The sequence below is a fragment of the Procambarus clarkii genome, chromosome 65 (genome assembly GCF_040958095.1).
Source record: "Procambarus clarkii isolate CNS0578487 chromosome 65, FALCON_Pclarkii_2.0, whole genome shotgun sequence".
NCBI classification, from domain to species: Eukaryota; Metazoa; Arthropoda; class Malacostraca; order Decapoda; family Cambaridae; genus Procambarus; species Procambarus clarkii.
In genome coordinates this window covers 31,108,048-31,127,801 of record NC_091214.1, presented here as the reverse complement: position 1 = coordinate 31,127,801, position 19,754 = coordinate 31,108,048, and the positions used below count along the sequence as shown (strand labels likewise).

General features: G+C 41.1%; 2 protein-coding genes across 9 annotated transcripts in view; both read left to right on the top strand.

Annotated features, from left to right (window-relative positions):
• LOC138354978 (N-acetylated-alpha-linked acidic dipeptidase 2-like) overlaps positions 1-8,524 on the top strand; it is a 37,811-nt gene extending 29,287 nt beyond the window's left edge. For 7 of the 8 annotated variants that reach the window (XM_069309681.1, XM_069309679.1, XM_069309675.1 and 4 more), the window contains 2 exons: positions 1,642-1,734; positions 7,453-8,524. In XM_069309681.1, the coding sequence (XP_069165782.1) occupies positions 1,642-1,734; positions 7,453-7,654 (295 nt within the window). In that variant the 3' untranslated portion in view covers positions 7,655-8,524. The remainder of the gene's footprint in view (positions 1-1,641; positions 1,735-7,452) is intronic. The other variant, XR_011223799.1, reaches the window with a different exon arrangement.
• A 1,764-nt stretch (positions 8,525-10,288) lies between these two features.
• On the top strand, positions 10,289-14,424 carry LOC138355070 (uncharacterized). Its single transcript, XM_069309783.1, has 4 exons — positions 10,289-10,342; positions 13,084-13,199; positions 13,465-13,548; positions 14,319-14,424. Exons 2-4 carry the CDS (start codon positions 13,084-13,086, stop codon positions 14,422-14,424), a joined length of 306 nt encoding a protein of 101 aa, XP_069165884.1. The 5' UTR covers positions 10,289-10,342.
• Positions 14,425-19,754: the final 5,330 nt, after the last annotated feature.

Sequence of the window (19,754 nt, the reverse complement as noted above, 5' to 3'; positions counted from 1 at the left end):
GACTCTCACACACATATCATGCATTCTACCATAATGAGACTCCATTTATCTGTAAAGAATGTCTAATATATATAGAGAGAACCTTATCTTATAGGATGATTAACATAAACAATCACACTCAGTGTTAAAAAATTGCATCTCAAATTTTCCTGTACTTACCTAACAGTGTCTATAGAGGAATTAGGTCTAGCTCTTCATGCCCCGCCTACCAGCCTTGTTGTATTATGTTGCGTTATAATTTAACTATTCTGACGTTCAAATTCCTTATCGAATGTGGGCTTAATAATTATAAAAGTTGTGGAAAGAGGTGGCTTCCACAACTTCTTTCAGCGTATTCCACTTCTTGCCTACCTGTACAGGGTAAAAGTATTATCTGCATTCCTTCAGCGCATTTGCATCCAGCCCCCACCTGTGTCCTCTTTCAATTTGAAAGAGTATCCTTCTCCACCTTAGCTATTCCCACATCTCCAGCATCTTATATGTTGTGATCATATCCACTCTGTTCCTTCTTGTCTTCTAGCATTGTGAGATTTAGTTCCATTAGCCTATCCTCGTAGACTAACCCGCATAGCTCTGGCACCAATCTTGTTGCCAACCTTTCTAATTTTTCAGTTTTGATTTTATGCTTCACGAGGTGTGGATTCCAAGAGCTGTATATGCCAGTATTGGTTTAATAAATGCTGTGTAGATTGTCGTGAAGGATTCTTGATTTAGGTTTCTAAACGATGTTTTTCATATATGCCTGCGTCCTGTATGCTGCCGATGTTATCCTGTTTGTGTGTGCCTCCGCTGGGAGTGTAAGAGTTACATCCTCTTCCAAATCTTTCTCTCTTTAAGATTTCTATTGTTGTCTTCCCCTTGTTTTGAAGATGTCCCGTGGGCAACATGCTAATTAATGGATACTATAATTAGTAATGACCAATGTCAATAATGGGTCAGTGTCAATAGTGACCAATGACCATGTCAATAATTATTGTCAACCAATGACAAAAAATAATTTTTAGGGTTCCATTGTTATATACAAAAGTGAGCACTCATTCATGGAACAAAAAGAAAACTGTCCCAGTCGTTGCCTGATAATGGACCGATGCTGCTGTTGGCAGTGTGATGGGAACTATATGACCGACTTGGTCGTCGGTTCTTGTTTCAAATATAAGTGAAATATTGAATTTAAATATATGTAATTAAAGATAATGTGAATCATTAATATATAATATGTCAATTATATTTATATTCCAAATAACACAACTATTACAACATTAATATAAGCAAACTAGAAAGAATACAATAATGAGTCGAATGCTTCAGTTCCACCTTTAAGAAGTCAAGCATTTTTAATTTGTTATCAAATTTGTAAATACTCGACAGACATTTTGTATTTGTAAATAACATTCTAACAGTCATCTTATAGTTAAAAAAAAGTAGAACCGAGGAATGTTTGACAGTTTGGAATTGTTAAAATGGACCATCGGTTCCAATTTCGATCTTGCCTGGAAAAAGAACTTTCACGGTCATTGCCCTCGTAACTGGCAGAGTTTCAGAAATTCTATTCTTTTATGAATTCGGTCCTGCCCACCTTTGGGTATATATATTTGTGTATCTATTATATTTACAATCATACAATATGTGTTTCTCGTACAGTCCGATCACCACTCGAGCCATCAATGACCTGATGATGAAGCTGGAACAGGTGTTTATTCTCCCAGCAGGTCTGCCTGGACGACCACAAATCAGGTATGTGCCTGACTATAATGATGATACTGTATGTTGGTATTACCATACCAGCTAGGTGCTAAGCCCTGATGTAAACATTACCATACCAGCTAGGTGCTAAGCCCATAACGAACGAACGTCAACAACACCTGTCGGCCCTGCCCTCCCTCCTCTTTTATCAGCTGATCCTTGAGCTCTCGGCTACCAACAAATGATGTAGCATCACCCGAAGGCAGCTAAGTACACAGTGACCCAAATGTGATTGAAAAAACCAACAAGACCAACCCGTAATTCTCTCATTTCGACCTCACTAGTGTTGCTCCCTGGAGCTAGGAAGCTGTACCCGACGTTCACTGCTGCCTATCAACGAGTCTTCCCTATTTGTTCCTGCCTACATTTATCCTGCTACCATGCAAAGTAAGACCCTTAAGAAAGAAAGCACGCCAAACAAGAATAACCCTACTAGCCAGGCTAACAACATGATTAGTTCAGCTATCTCCCCCTCGGTGGCCGCCGTGGGGGGTACCGACTCTCCCCCCGTCAACAATAACAAACAATCTCAGCTGGGCGCAGCGCCGTCTCTGACACGGGCCATGCAACTATTAGGTAGCCATATGGACCTACTTAAACGAGCTGCTGCCCCTTGTTCTGACTTCAAGCGCCTTGCTGATAACCCTTGGCTCAAGTTATTAACTCAAGTACATGAAGATCAAATGAAAGTAATCAAAGAGCAGTCGGCCTTAATAATGAACCTGCAAGGCTCATTATTATCTTTGCAGAATGAAGTTGGAGACTTCCTCAAGATCAATCAAGATCTATCTACCAAAGTCGTCAACCTCGAACAAGAATTAAACCTTCTCAAGAACACAGCTACTAACTTTAATCCAGATGAAACCACTAAAAAACAGGAAGAAATATTGCAACAGTTTGAGAACCATCTGAACAACCTACAACAACAACACACTGTTACCCAAGACGAGACAGACCAACATAAACTACTTGAGTCTGTAATTATCTCTTCACGTGATTTTCCCCAAGAAACTGATGGAGAAGACTGTGCTGCCATCGTGATCAAGGTATTGCAGGATAAGTTAAGGTATTCGATCCAAAAAAATGACATCAAAGCAGCCTATAGAGTGGGTACCAAATCATCTGGTACTAATAACAGGAGAATTCGTTTAAAACTAGATAGCTGCTCCCGCAAGTCTGATCTTATCTCATCTGCAGTCGCTAGTAAATCCACTGTTTATGTGAATGAATGTCTGACCAGGTTCAGGCAAAATCTCTTTTTTAAACTGCGTGGCTTCTGCAAAAATTCCCCTACAATTAAACACTGTTTTGTGCGAGATGGTAAAATTATAGCTAGGAGGACTGACATTGGAAAAACCTATTCAATAACCACTGAAGCTCACCTTAATTCTTTCTTGAGTGACTGTGGGATAACTGCTGTATAGTCTGAATTCAAATTTTAATCTCATTTAACTACCTTTGTGTACTTTAGCTCTGCCTTTCCTTCAAAAGGTTTTAACTTTAGTTAAAAAAAACAAAATAATAATAATATTGTCATCTTTATTATTGTCTTTTTTTCTTTTTTACTCCCATGTTCCATAGTACACTGGCTTTGCCTGTGTCCTCTAGTATTAACTTCATTATCCAGTGTTCCTGAGTGTATCTCTATTTAAACTACCTCAGTTTGTTTTAGTGTAACTTTAGTATTCAACTATAGTGTACTTATAATAGTATAGTAAGCAAGCTTTTCATTTTATAGATTTCATAATTGCTTTTTTACTTTTTTGGTCATCTATTGTTATTAATTATTCTAGTGAATTTTTTACATTCCTAGTTCCCATTAAGTTTTTTTTTACTTAAAATTACCATTAAGTTTATATTACTTTAGAATTTTTATTCTACTTTTTTCTTTGTTTTCTATTTTGTAATTTGCCATTCTTGCCTTGTTTTCCTGCAAACAGCCTTTTTTATGCAGACAAGTATAGACCCAGAACTAAACCTCTTATCCACTATCTATGACAATCATCACTTCAATGATCAAAATTGCAGATATTTTACAGCACATGATGTAAACAATGTATTAACAGATAATCACTATCTCTGTAATCAACTTGAACGTTAGATCCCTAGGTAAACACTTCGATGATGTTAGTGCCTTGATTGAAACTATTGACAACAAATTCTTTTATTATACTTACTGAAACGTGGTTGAAAGAGGATACTACTCAACTCTTTAACATGCATAACTACTCGGCAATTCACAACTGTCGTCAAATGCAGAGAGGTGGTGGTACTGCTCTTTACTACCACCAAGAACTAACATGCTTAAAAATAATTAGAACTAGAGACTGCTGTGGGGAGTATATCTTCGCCAGTTTCAGAGTCAAGGGTGCCGAGTCTGTCCTGTCTGTGGGTGCAGTCTATAGAATTCCTAACACTGATGTGTCTGAATTCAATTCAAACCTTAGAAATCTAATACTAGATAACAGACTGAACAAAAACCATCTAATTATCGCAGGGGACTTTAATATTGACCTCTGCGAGCCTGAACACCCTACTGCTGTTAGCTTCCTCAACTGTATGAATTCCTGCTTCCTCATACCCTTAATCACTACACCAACTAGAATCACTGATAGTACTGCTACGACTCTAGATCACATCTGGACCAACATAACCTCTCCGCTTACTTCAGGTATAATCACCGATAGCACTACAGACCATTACCCCACATTTCTCTTAACTAACATTATCAAACCACCTCTTGAGTCAAGGGAGTTAAGCTTTAGGCTGCACAATGAAACTGATATAAACAATTTTATAACTGCTGCTGATAATGTCAACTGGGAGTCAGAGTTAGGTAACATAGCGGACATCAACCTAGCAGTGCAATCTTATCTACAAACAACTCTTAGCCTTTATAGCTTAGCCCACTGTCCTATGCTTACAAAACAAGTCACAAACAAAAGGCTTAACAATCCTTGGCTTACAAAGGGAATACTTAAATCCATTAACAAAAAACACGACCTTGAGAAGAAGTATAGGTTAGGAACCGTCTCCAAAGAATTCTCAAAGAATTGCTCGTTATTGCTATCTAAAATAATTAGACGAGCCAAAACTAAATACTATGAAGATAAATTTACCCAAATAAAGAGCAACATTAAAAAAACTTGGAGCACAATTTCACAAATATTGGGATCAAAGAAGATTTTAAATAACAAACCAACACTCCTGTCCAATAACGTTGGTCAGCTTTCAGCCTCTGATTCTGCTATTGAGTTCAATAGGTTCTTCTCTTCCATTGGGTCATCCCTTGCAAATGATATTCCATCTTCCAGTACTGATGTTAAGGACTATCTTACAGGTACCTATCCACAGTCTCTGTACCTAAAGCCTACTAATTCCACTGATGTCAATGAGATAATCCTTTCCCTTAAAACCAAGTCTAGTGCCCTCGAGGAGATACCAACTTTAATTTACAAAAAAGCCTCCAGATCTTTAGCCCCTGCTATTGCATTGCTCTTCAAGTCACTTGAACTCCAAACCTTTCCAGACATTCTAAAAAAAGCAAGAGTAACCCCTGTCCATAAATGTGGTGATCTCACAGATGTTAACAACTACAGACCTATATCAATCCTGCCTAACTTGTCAAAAATATTCGAAAAACTAATCTACAAGCAGCTTTACTCTTTTCTAGCCAAACACAATATACTTAGCTCTTGTCAATATGGCTTCAGGCCCAAAAAAGCACTAACGATGCACTTATTAGTATGATTAACTTGATTCACGCAGCTCTTGATAAAAAGGAGTTCCCTGTTGGGTTATTTGTGGACCTGCGTAAGGCTTTTGACACTGTCAACCACCAAAACCTTCTTCTTAAATTACATCATTATGGAGTCAGAGGACACTCCCTGCAATACCTCAAATCTTATCTTACTGACAGGCTCCAGTATGTTTCTGTGAATAATACAATTTCTCCCACCCTACCCATCAACATTGGTGTTCCTCAGGGCAGCATACTTGGCCCTCTCCTCTTTCTCATCTACATTAATGACCTTCCAAATGCCTCCCAACACCTCAAACCGATTCTATTTGCTGACGACACAACCTTCATTTACTCCAGTCCTGACCCCCTTGCTCTAAATGCCACAGCAAATACTGAGCTAGAGAAAGTCCATCTTTGGCTAACTGCCAACAAACTCACCCTTAACATTGACAAAACGTTCTATATTCTGTTTGGCAATAAATCCTCCAATCAAATAAATCTCAAAATAAACAATACCCAAATTTGTAACAAATTAGATGGCAAATTCCTTGGCGTCCTCATCGACCACAAGCTGAATTTCCAGGGACACATTCTAAATATATCAAAAAAGTTTCAAAAACTGTTGGCATTCTTTCTAAGATCAGATATTATGTACCCCGCCCTGCCCGGGTGACTCTCTATTACTCCCTCATCTATCTATATCTCAACTATGGTATTTGTGCTTGGGGTTCTACTACCCAAAATCATTTACGTCCTCTAATTACTCAACATAAAGCTGCTATTAGGACAATAGCCAACTCTAGCCCCAGACATCACTCGGTACCCCTACTCAAATCTCTGAATATGTTAGATATTAAGTCACTGCACATTCTCTCATGTGTATTATACATATATAAAACGCTGAACTGTAATGCCAATCCTGACCTCAAAAGATTCATTGAAGGTTGTAACAGAACCCATGAGCACCACACCAGAAATAAATACAGTTTTGATATTCCTAGAGTACGACTTAATCAAACTAGAAATGCTCTCCAAATCAAGGGACCCAGAATGTGGAATGATCCTCCCAACCATGTTAAAGATAGTACCTCTCTCAACCAGTTTAAGATAAAAACGAAGCACTACCTAATAAATTCCCTGTAACCTACCTTACCCCTCTGTTGTCAACCCATGTATGTTTTTTGTTTGTTTTTCAAAACAACGCTGTTTCAATGTAATTGTCTGTATTAATTTGTAATTGTATTTGTGTTGCATTTTCAGCCATGTTCCCCCCTCTTTTACCTCTATTTTTATTTGTTCTCAACACATTTTATTCTTTTTACCCATTAGTATTAAGCTTTAGTCATGAATGTTTTTCCTGCCCAAAACGCTTTGCGTAATAGTGGCTTTAGGCATTGTATGTAATAGCTCTATCTATTAATCCAACAAACTTTGTAAAATCTCTTTATGTATGTACCTTACCTAAATATACATTTATTTATTATTTATTTATGATGTAACCATTACCATACTAGCTAGGTGCTAAGCCACGATACTGGTATAAACTTACTAGCCAGGTGGTAGAACCACAATTCTGACATAACTATAAATAAATAGAACTGCAGTATAGGTCCAGGACATTCTACGGGGCAGTTTTAATGCTAAATTATTGATACACAATCAAAGGTTTAACGATTTAGAAAGTAATAGGTATTGTCAACCTTGAATTAAGTTTTCAAAAATGGATATATTATTACGCTGACACTTGTAATAATATAGCTATAATCAGTATCTGTATTTAAACAAAGCTAATATACTGTACTGTGCTTATTTTACAAAGTTAAAATAGTGTTGTTTGTACAGTATATAATTTATAATATTATTAAGTAGCCCAAGAAACCAAGTATTGCATTCGTTTCATTGACACCTGGACCTCTGTCTGCTAATTGAAGTAATATAAAGGTAATAATGTATCAAACCTCCCACAGACACGCGGTGTTCGCCCCAAGTCAGTTCGACAGCTACGCCGCGTCCGGCTTCCCAGGAATTACCGACCTGCTGTACAACATGGAAACGTTGACTGACACAGAGCGTCAAGAGAGAGAGGAACAGATTAAGAGGCACGTCTCCGACCTCACCATTATGATGCAGAGAGCCACCAGCTTCTTAAAGGACTTCCATGTCATCTAAGGAACACCATTTTCCTGTTGTCATTTTCTCTCCTCTTATTCACCTCTCCAGTTTTTTTAGTCGGCAATGTATCTTAAACTTGGACGCTGTCGATGAGTCGAGCCTGGAATCAGGCCGGGCTCGGTGAGTAGAACAACTCCCGGAAACCCTCTCCAGGTATGGTGGAACCTAGTATTAGCTTGAAGAATCTTTCCATAATCCAAGAATGATGAGAGTAGCTGTATTCCAGTGTTCTGTTGTCACAGTCTTTGTCATTCTGTGGTACTTTCTTTAAATTGCTTTCTCGTGGACAGCATTAACAGCCTTTTAATGACCACTTCATTGATAAAAAAGTCATGAGCAAAAATTTTTTTTAGCCATCTTGGGTGTTGTCTAATCACTGCCAAGATTCTTATTTAATGACTTCCTGGCCCAGATACTGGTTGACACAAGAGTACCTCAGGGTTTGTTGTTAGTCTTGTCTCCTTGTATCTAAGACAGATTCTCTGTCAATTTACAACTTACCTCTTAAATTGATGTCCTAAAATCTAGGATATATATATTTGTATCTCATTTAAGAATCCTTTCATAGTAGACCTAAATCCTTTTACTTAGTACTGCACACTTAATCCATAATTTTACCTTATAGTATCTCTGTCTCTCAATGTTTCTCTCAGCTGTCATTTCTAGCACATCTCCTGCATGGACAACATTGACACAAATATTCCCTAATATCCTAGCCGCTTGAGTCACGAAAAAGCGGCCGAAGGATTTTTTAGTAACAAAATGCAATATATGATATTGTTCATATGTAATTATATATTATATACATATAGATTTATACTTGAAACTTGTAATTTTTTAATAATAATAATATCCTCCCATGTACAATATTTAATTTATTTACCCTCTCTGGTACTTAAACCTTAGACAACACCTAAATGTCATAATGTGTCTATTGACAAGACCATTACTCTAAATATATGCTCTTTGTGTCTGTAATTATTATTATTATTCCTATTATGAAAAGATAAATAATAGCAAGATATTAAATATATATTAAATAAGTATAATACGCTGATCAGTGAGGGTGTGAATCAATTTGTGTTTTTTAATACATTTTTTATCAACTGCTAAATGTAGTTTTGCCAAAAAAAATTCATTTTCGAAATAATAGGTAAGGATATTCATTATTTGATTTGCCATGAATTAAGTTAAGACCAAAAAAATTATTCTATTAAGACAAAAATCTAGCCAAACTTGAGATTTTCGCAGATTACAGAATTATACTTGTGGCATTACAGTATTGTACTTGCAGCATTACAGTATTGTTCTTGCAGTATTACAGTATTGTTCTTGCAGCATTACAGTATTGTACTTGCAGCATTACAGTATTGTACTTGCAGCATTACAGTATTGTACTTGCAGCATTACAGTATTGTACTTGCAGCATTACAGTATTGTACTTGCAGCATTACAGTATTGTTCTTGCAGTATTACAGTATTGTTCTTGCAGCATTACAGTATTGTACTTGCAGCATTACAGTATTGTACTTGTAGCATTACAGTATTGTACTTGCAGCATAACAGTATTGACATAAATTATTTTTGGGAATAATACATAATTTTAATATTTAAACATGATATTAGTGTTTAATGGAATGCATAAGGCGTCAAATTGTGTTAAAAAGAGCGATTTTTAGAAAATTTGGAAAACTACTTTTTTCTGATCATAGAATAACTAAATGTATTTTGAAGGTTTCATTCAGCCATTAAATATCATTCACAATTTATTAATGAATTTTACAAAAAACACCATAAATTTTATATTTAAACATGTAAACACTTTGTAATACATTAGGAACAAAATAGTTGTAGAAATACAATTTATTATTAAACCTATGTGTTTGGATTTTTGGATTAAAAGTTTCTCAAAGGCTCTCCTGCACCATTCTCAATGCAAGTCATTCCTACACCTATGGGCAGAGATAGATGAACGTTTTCTATACGATTTTTGTTTGCTGGGATAGCAGCATTACAGTATTGACCTTGCAGCATTACAGTATTGACCTTGCAGCATTACTGTATTGACTGCAGCATTACAGTATTTACCTTGCAGCATTACAGTATTGACCTTGCAGCATTACAGTATTGAGTTTGCAGCATTACAGTATTGAGTTTGCAGCATTATAGTATTGACCTTGCAGCATTACAGTATTGACCTTGCAGCATTACAGTATTGAGTTTGCAGCATTACAGTATTGACCTTGCAGCATTACAGTATGGAGTTTGCAGCATTACAGTATTGAGTTTGCAGTATTGACCTTGCAGCATTACAGTATTGAGTTTGCAGCATTACAGTATTGACCTTGCAGCATTACAGTATTGACCTTGCAGCATTGGCAGATCTGAAAAGCAGGTTTTTCACACAGCGTTTTTTTTCTCTCTCTTAACACGTGAAACAATCTGTAGGTAGATAATAACAGGTGTTTTTAAGGACAATAGCGTCACTGAGGTTTAAGGCAGAGTTTGCCTTCTTTACCATTGTGAGAAATGCTGCCCCACGCCTCAGGCAGTTGGCCCCCAAGGACGCAGACTGGCTAGCCTCTCTATCACACCGCCTGCTGTCCCATAGCCTAGTGAAGCCTGGCGGAGTGTGCCCGGAGTGACGCCTCCCGGCATTCTGTCGCTCTCGCCATCGGAACAAAGGTAAGTATATGTTGCTTTGGTTGGTTCTCGGAGTTGATAGCACCATCACAGAGTCCAAGAAATGTGTAAGTATTTCATTTATGATGACGTACTGCCGGGAATCTCAGCCAAGTATTCAAAATTTGTTTACTGTAGGTGCAGCCTGCACATGACTGTAAAGCTGCCGCCCAGTTGGGTGGGTGTGGAGCAAGACGACTTACTGTGTGACTCACCATAGATGTAAAGTGCCTTGTATAGTGACAGTTGTGAACCTCTTGTTGAATCACTTGTGATATAAAAAGATTATCGATATGCAGATGCAGAGATATCCATGCAGAGCGTGCAGAGATTCTTTACTGCTAGAATCTACTCAGTAAAATATCTAAACTACTGAGACCGACTAAAGAGCCTAAATCTGTATTCTCTTGAGCGCAGGCGGGAGAGATGCATAATAATTTATACATGGAAAATAGGAGAGGGGCTGGTCCCAAACCTGCACACAGAAATAACATCACATGAGACCAGGAGGCATGACAGGATGTGCAGAATACCCCCGTTGAAGAGCAGAGGTGCAACAGGTACTCTGAGAGAGAACTCTATCAACATCAGATTCCCGAGACTGTTCAACACGCTTCCACTACACATAAGGGGCATAACTGGTCGACCCACTCAGTGTTCAAGAGAGAACTGGATAAGCACCTTCAAAGGATACCTGATCAACCAGGCTGTGATTCATACGTTAGGCTGCGAGCAGCCGCGTCAAACAGCCTGGTTGACCAGTCCAGAAACGAAGAAACCTGGTCGACGACCGGACCGCAGGGACGCTAAGCCCCGGAAACACTTCAAGGTAAGGTATGTCTATGTATTTGTGTAAATGACTGTATATATATGTTCATGTATATATATATATATAACATTAACAATTTTGTAACTAGCTTCAAAAGATTAACACTTGCTTAGCTAAACGAACTATGAGGTTCAGTTCCTGAACCCATTATGTGCCTTTGTAACCCTTTCCACAACCGCCCACGGGACGGGTATGGGGTACATAATAAAGAAATTGAATAAGCTCAACGTTGTAATTACCTTAGGATAGTTACCGGGATGAGAGCTAGCTTGTGGAGTCTCATCTTCCCAGTACTCGTTGTCGTATTACCAATGTGCTTCATGTTGTTATATTTCCACTGTGCCTCATATTTTGGTATAACCAATATGTTTCTTGTTATATAACCAATGTGCCTCATGTTGTGGTATATGCGATGTACTTCATGTTGTGGGATAACCAAAATATTTCATGTTGCTTAGTTTACATGTTCCATCCAGACTAGTTTACTAATAAAATACTTTAATTCCCGTAAATGGGTGTTATGTTGTGTTGGATTGTCTTCCTTAGTGAATGTGAACACTTGACTATTGTATTGGTAGATTGTTTTGATTGAGTTTGTTTGCATTGTGTTGGCTGGAAACGGGGGCATGAATGACAGTTGTATTATACATTTACTTTAAATTTACCTGCAAGTACAACATACATGCCCCCAGTAACACGCCCCCCCCCCACGCCTTGGTGTTATAAACAACTTGTTTACCCAGTGTTCCGAAGCTTTGAGAGCGCAAGAGCGTTCACAACACTTATGAGGATGGTATGAAGAAGCACGTTGTGGACATCCATACACTTATAATGTGATTGGCAGTGGGCCCAGTATATCCATCCCTTGAACAGTAGTGTATTTACTCTTTAACCATCCTGTGAGTGGTGGTGGGCCCCATATCTATCCTGTAAGTGGTAGGGGTTCCCAAGTCTACCCTTTGTGAGTGGTGATTGCACCCCATACCTATCTCGTGAGTAGTGGGGACCCCATACCCATCATGTGATTGGTATAGTAACCTCATACTCATTCCAGTGGTAATGAAAATGCCTACCATTTCCACTACCACTTGAAATGGTAGCCATTTTCCCCTACCATTTCCAGTTGTAGTGGAAATGGCTGTGCTCAGGAACTGAACATCCAATATTCATTAGGCTAAGCAAGTTACAGCAGTGATCAGTGTTATCAACCAGTATTTTACACTATTATCATAACTGTTACTATAAACATTTACAGGATAAAACCCCACACTTTATGTATTTGTGTATTTTACGTAAAGATTTACACCACGTCTTTCACACTCTCCAAGAGTGCTTTGTCAAGTTCTTGAGTATGTGGTTAGGGCGAGACTCATATCTCAACATCTAATACACAAATGTCCATCATGTGATACATAAATTACACGAATACACAAATTAAGGTTTAGCCATCTCAATGAGAGGCAAGTCCGCCACCCCCGTAAACTCCAGGCCAGCAGAATCCACACGCTGAACAATTTGCAAAGGCTACGTCATCACGCCGGCTGAAACACCGGCTCTTGGGGCCCACACCACGCCACCCGCAACCAGCCAATCACTACGCACGCTGGGCAATGACTGGAGCACAGGCGGTCCCTCTGGTACTTTGACAAGGTAAGGCAGCTGTTAGCGTTAGCGACGACCTATTAGAGTGAGCCAGTTAGTGTTTAAACTGCACACCAACACTTCATTCGCGAGTGTCTCGATTTCTGTTCATTAAGCAGCAAGATTGATTTGCTTTATCTTATTATTTAATATCTTCCAATCGGAGAAAAACTGGTGCAGATTTAATATAGAGATAACGTTAGTAATATAAACAAAACAATATTTGTATAGTCTTTTCCTTTATGTTATTTTCTTAGTGTCCTTCTGTTGCCAGATGGTGTCACACAATATAGTTGTGGCGGCTGCCACGGCGGTACTCGGCCTCCTGATTGGTGGTCTGATTGGTTACTTTGGCATTGACGCCTTCACGGGCGGCAACAAGATGATCAGGTTAGTACGGGTCACTCTGATTATGTAGAAAACATTCACTATTTGTTATAGGTTTTCTAGGAAGAATTCTGATTATATCTGGGTCATTTAAAGCCACCGGAAGTTAGTTTCCCTTCATCTGAGACCACTTGGGACAAGTCATGATGTCTCAGGAGTCAGTGCTAATGGGAGTCAAGTCTGTTTTACATTGTGATTTGTGAACAAGCAAATAACTGTAAAATAATAATCTAATGGCTAATGGGTGATTTATGTACCATTGTGCCAGCATGATGGACGAAATGGTAGCGAAGTGCGTGACTGACCAGCAGGTGGACCAGAGACTGGCTGTGAAGTTCCTGGACAACGTCAAGTGAGTATACTTTATATACTTGTTGTATAGCGCCGCTAAGTGTCTTGCTCACACAACTAAGGTGTATAAACGCTTAATACATTCCTGAGCATATGTTACACAGCTTCTTAGGTAATACATCAGTCTAAAGAGTATAGATTATAATTAGAATCTGATTAAGTTTAGTGGCAAATATTTGCAATATACGTCACTAATGGTCCCCCTATCATCAGGATAATCTTGTACCGAGCTGTGTCTGGGTACAAGTGACAGGATGGACAACCCAGCGGGGTGTCTTCCTATTGGGGAGTGTTGTACATGCTGCTATGGCGGTGTGTCCACTCACAGAATAAGTGGCGCTGCCCAATACTGTCACTATGGTGGTGTGTTCAATCACAGGATGAGTGGCGCTGCCCAATACTGTCACTATGGCGGTGTGTCCACTCACAGGATGAGTGGCGCTGCCCAATACTGTCACTATGGCGGTGTGTCCACTCACAGGATGAGTGGCACTGCCCAATACTGTCACTATGGTGGTGTGTCCACTCACAAGATGAGGGGCGCTGCCCAGTACTGTCACTATGGCGGTGTGTCCACTCACAGGATGAGTGACGCTGCCCAATACTGTCACTATGGTGGTGTGTCCACTCACAGGATGAGTGGCGCTGCCCAGTACTGTCACTATGGCGGTGTGTCCACTCACAGGATGAGTCACGCTGCCCAATAAACTCACGCCTCGTAAAATTAAACTAAAAATTAAATTAATGGTCCTATGTATTGCACTGTCTCAGGATGATGGACAAACTGGTGGGAGACAAGTGGGACTCTGAACCTCAGCTGAACCACAGAATAATACAACTGGTCAACACAACCAACCTCAGGGACAACCTCAAGTGAGTATACTCTTATACACATCAGTATCGTGCGGTGCGAGTGTATCCCTTAGTATTATACACGGAGCCCTTGTGTGTACAGGTGTTTAATGCTTGCGTGTAGGGCTAAACCTTTATTGCAAAGTATGTGCCTTATTCATACAGCAGCTGGTTAGTACGGCATGGCTTCTTACAGGATTTGTGTTCGATCCTCCCCCTTCCCTTTTCCCTATCGAGGTTCTAAGTAATTAGGCACTGTTCTTTCATCGTGCCATTATATCCCAGCTCTTGGGATGTTCACATATCCCAGCTCCTAGCATATGCCCTCATACCCCAGCTCTTAGCATGTAAACATACCCCAGCTCTTAGCATGACAGCCTATACCAGATCGTATTTTTTTTCTCATGTTCCTGAGTAACAGTCTAGTGAGCTCTATTTTAAAGAAGAACATTTCTGAACAAAAGTTGAACATTGTCGTCTTTGTTGGTGTAGAGAGTACTGGAGAAGATACAAGTAATAAATGTCTCCTCTTGCTTAAGCGGAGATGGCATAAAATTATTATTATTAATAATAATTATTCACACAGAAATCACATTAACGTGATATATATATCAATGAGAAAATCTACTATGGCAATGAGGTGGGCGCAGACCTACGACCTTGTCATTGCCAAGCCGCATACTCGACTGCTAGACCACCGATGGCTTGTAAAAGCCATACAACCGGATTTCTATTGAAATCAAGTGAAGCCTGGAGGCCCCTACTGAAGCCAGTCCAAAGTTTTACATATGGCCCACAAGCACTCTGGTGGAAGGGTAGAGTGAACCTACACTGTTGAGTAAGGGGTAGGTCCTCTGTGTCCTTCCACCCGAGTGCTCCTGAGCCATACGTAAAACCTGGACTAGCGTCAGTATGGGCCTCTAGACGTCCTGTGATTTCAGTAGAAATCCGGTTGTTTGACATTTACAAGTTAGCGGTTGTCTAGTTTTTTCTTTTTATTAATAAAAAGAGAATAATTGCATTATAAAACAAGGGCGCCAAAGTATCAATATTGAACAAATCCTCTCAACAAAACAAAACGGGGTAAGTAGCACGAAAACAAAGTACAACACAAGCACATACATGAATAAACAAAATTGTTATATAACATATTAACATAATAAGGCTCAGAAACCAACTGTACATGGCAATATGGATAACATGGAAAACATGAAACCTAAAACACAAAAAGCAAAGAAAAAATGATACACAGGAACACACTGGAAGAAAGGCCGCACCACCCAGATGGGACGTGCCAACATGACATAGGAAGTAAAACACCCAACACCAAGGTACCAAATGAATGAAAGACATTGAATCCAAAAGTGTACAAAAGAAAAAAAGTAAAGCTAAAAAGACAAGTAAAACCACACGTAACAAACTGCACACTACACAATAACAGAAATCACACCACAGAAGCACATTACACACACAGGAACAAAGCACAAACAGGATACACAATACACAGAAACCCTGCATACAAAACAATTACACACCAAACGGAAAATCCCAATAAGAGACATAGAAACGACAACATAATAAGTATAACACAGGAAACAACAGATGAAAGAGAACAGGAAATAAAACAGTACATTACAAACAAAACGCAACACCCAGATAGGGCAAGCCAAAACTGGACACATGACGGAAGCACATAAGACAAGGCATCAAGTACACAAGGACATGGAATACATAAAGCAAGCACAAGCACTATGCATATTCCCAGCTGGGAACGCCTGTGCCAGAAAGCGCAAGCAATACACTTCCCAAATCTTCATAGCGTCATCAGTTACCCAGCCACCAGGTGGCGCCCAAGGTTGAGGCATCAAATCCGGCACCCAATAAATAAACGGCCTCACCCGTAGCACCCAGATAGTGTAAGAGCATCATGGGATCGGACGCACCCGGTCATTCCGAGTGTGTTCCAACATCTGACCCTAACAGATCACGTCCCCAGAAGCCATGACAAAGCTTCCCTCAGAACAGGGCACCACAGTGAGGGAAACCGCAGGGGACGCAGGCATGCCATGGTCCCTGCCACCAGGCACAGGAGCCGAGGCCCCCCCCCCCCCCCAGCGCACATCCTTACTCAGCACCATGACGAGGTCCCGATCATCAGGGGCAACAGCAGGAGTCACAGGAAGGGGGGGCACAGAAAGCAACGCTGAGCCCTAACAGCCCCGTCACCTACAGTGGGGGACGCCGGAGCACCAAATTCCTCCACCTCCACCCAAGGCTCACCACGAAGGAGAGACACACCCTGAACCCACCTCGATCACTTTGAGACAGGCCGCCGGTCGTCCAAGCTATCACTCTCATCATCCTTCACCACAACAAACCCCCTCAACAGGCTCGCCTGTAAAGCACGACCCCTCAGAACCACAGCTTCCACAATCGGGGATGATAGACCACACACCACAGGAGACAGCCCCTCGCGGACTGCCAGAGCAACAGGAGACATCATATCCGGGGACAGAGCAGTCAGGGGTGGGCTGGGACAGCGGAGGCAGAGACGGCTGAGGCGGGGAATCCAGCAGCGGGGGCGATGGAGGGAGGGGGGCACCACAGACCACGTTGGTACCCACACCACTACCCACATCCGCATTCAGGCGAGCTGCAGAATCCGACAATGGGACACCAGATGGCTGGGAATCAACACACATCACACCAGCACCTGGAGACTGGTCCGGGGCCGACAACAGGGGAAAATCCTCCTCCCGAAAGAGATTAATAGGGGTAACCTGGCGCACCTCGCAGCCTGTTGTTCCGATAGGCCACACCGGAAGCACGTCCAGGGCTGGCCCGTATGAAACACATGAATAGGGTAACCCAGCAGCATAACGGAGGACGGAATATTACCCTTGAGGCCCATGGCGAAAGTGCGGGTACCACATGGGACACCCTTTCACCTCCAGGAGGAGGCGGCATTCATCTGCACATGAAGTACCTGCCCAGAACGGGCAAAGTACCGACAAAGGAGATCTGCAGGGAACTCGAAGGGCACCCCATACACTGCCACATACGTCGTCGTACCATACCGATCGGAGATAGTCACGAATCCACCTCGCCAGGAAGAGTGAAGGAACACCCATCATCGCGCTCGAAAAGATCACGGTAAACCACCGAGGAGCCGAACTTCACAATCGCCCGCCTCTCAGCAAGCAGCTGCACACCACACACGGCCTCCACAGGAACACGTTACATATCCAGAATCATCACTTCCACTGCCGGGTAGGGAGCGACTCTATTGGCCGGAAAATTCCAGGCCAATAGAATCCTGCCTGACGACAGAGAGCACAGACACTCCGAGCCCGCCTCAAACGTTTGGAGACCGGGTGTAGATCGTCGGAACTATCACACCCTCCAGGAGACACTGCAGCAGAACTACTGGGCGGCCGCGCAACATCACGTATTGCATGATCATGTAAACCCTCAGCCTCGACGACCGGGGGAACAGGACAGCACACCACTGGAGACAGCTCCGCGTACACATCGACGAGGACACACTCCAAAGACACACCTTCCGTGGACTGGGCAGGCCGGGGCAGAGGCGTCGGGGCGAGAACCGCACAGCCTTCGGCTACGACCCCCACAGTGTCTGGCATCTCAACTAGGTCATCCGAAGAGCGAGGGACAACACCCTCAACAACATCACACAAAGACAGGTCCAGGACCTCCAGCGGCGAGAAGTCCTCCTCCCGGAACAGCTCAATGGGGCATACACTGCCAGCACCACAACTCACAGCCAGGTGCTCCAACAAACCACACTGGAAGCAAGTCCAGGGCTGGCTCACATAGAACACCTGCACCGTGAAGCTCAGAAGTTGGAGTGACGGCGGGATGAAGTCCTTCAGGCGCATTGCCATAGTACGGGTCCCATTCCGGACACCCTTCCATGCTTTTGCTACTAGAGCTGAGGAATGTGGCCTCTTTATCTCTGTACAGAAAACTCGTGCCCTCATTCTGTGTGGTATTCCACCACCCAATTATCATATAGATGGGCGAGCAGTTGAAAACTGCGAGTCTTAGATACCTTGGTGTCCCTATGGTGCCTTTCTTCTCTCAAGAGGAGACTTTGGGAGAGATTAAAGCCCTTGCGGGTCCTTGTGGATGTCAATCATGGAATTAACGTGAGACTTGCTAGAATATTTTATGTATTATTTATACGCTCTGTGATTGACTACAATCCTCTACATCACACACTGTATACAGACAAAGAGCTGAAATCTCTTGAAACCGTCTCATCTTTGGGGCTCCAAAGTCCACGAGAATAGTTAATGTGAGATCAGAGTTAAAATTACCTACCATAAGTGAGAGAATTTTGTCTATTAGTACAGTTTTCGGCGTAAAAGGCATTGAGTACATCTCGGCAACACATGAAGTTTCAAGCTAAACTTCTAATATGCTACACTCACCTGAGTTCTATAATAGAAAAGCGAAATCTGATTATGCATTTTGGTTCTACAAGGTAGCCATCTCCATCAAAATCTTAAATATGTACCCAACTAAATTAATGATTAATCAGACAATTACTCCATGGGATAACTGGGATCTATCAGTTGATTTCGTAAATGCACCCAAGAAAAATATTGTACACTCTACATTATTAAAACAGTTAACACTGAACAGCATCACTGAGAGTACTCAGGGTATGGGTAACGATGTGTATCAGTGTTATACCGACGGTTCTGTAGAAGAAGGTGGACGATGTACCGGATGCGCATGTAATATATTTGAACAGTCTTCTCTCGTACATACAGCAATGAAGCGCGTCAATGATTGGTCAAGTACAACTCAAACCGAACTTGCAGGCATATACCTTGCCACTGAATTTTTAAGACAAAGGCAGTGGACTAGTGTACTGTGACTCGCAGAGTGCACTCCTGGCATTGAACGCACATAGTAGTAACACCCAGCAAATAGTCAGTGATATTCGAATGAATGTTTTAGCTGGAAAAAAATAGATTTGAAATTAAATTCCTATGGATACCATCACATGTTGGCATCTCAAGGCATGACACTATTCATATGCTTGCAAAAACAGCCTGTAGAAAAACAGTGGTAGAAATTGATATGAATGTGTTTCATTAGCAGTGACAAAGAGAATACTTAAACAAATATCTAATGAAAATCTCACCGACCTAACAAATTCACAAAGACATGAAAGTTGTAGCATTAAATATTATGATAGATTGTGAGGAGACGTTCACATACGGGACTAATAGAGCAAGAACTCGGCAATGTGATGTTATAGTGGCCAGAATACGCCTGGGATATAGACGTATCTGGCAGCTTTCTTAAAATCCAAATGTCGAG

What these genes read in the sequence shown, in the direction of transcription:
- LOC138355070 (XM_069309783.1), top strand. Translation starts at nt 13,084, where the DNA reads ATGGTGTCACACAATATAGTTGTGGCGGCTGCCACGGCGGTACTCGGC. An exon ending in GGCGGCAACAAGATGATCAG is followed by an intron (nt 13,200 to 13,464) that starts GTTAGTACGGGT and finishes CCATTGTGCCAG; the next exon opens with CATGATGGACGAAATGGTAG. An exon ending in AAGTTCCTGGACAACGTCAA is followed by an intron (nt 13,549 to 14,318) that starts GTGAGTATACTT and finishes GCACTGTCTCAG; the next exon opens with GATGATGGACAAACTGGTGG.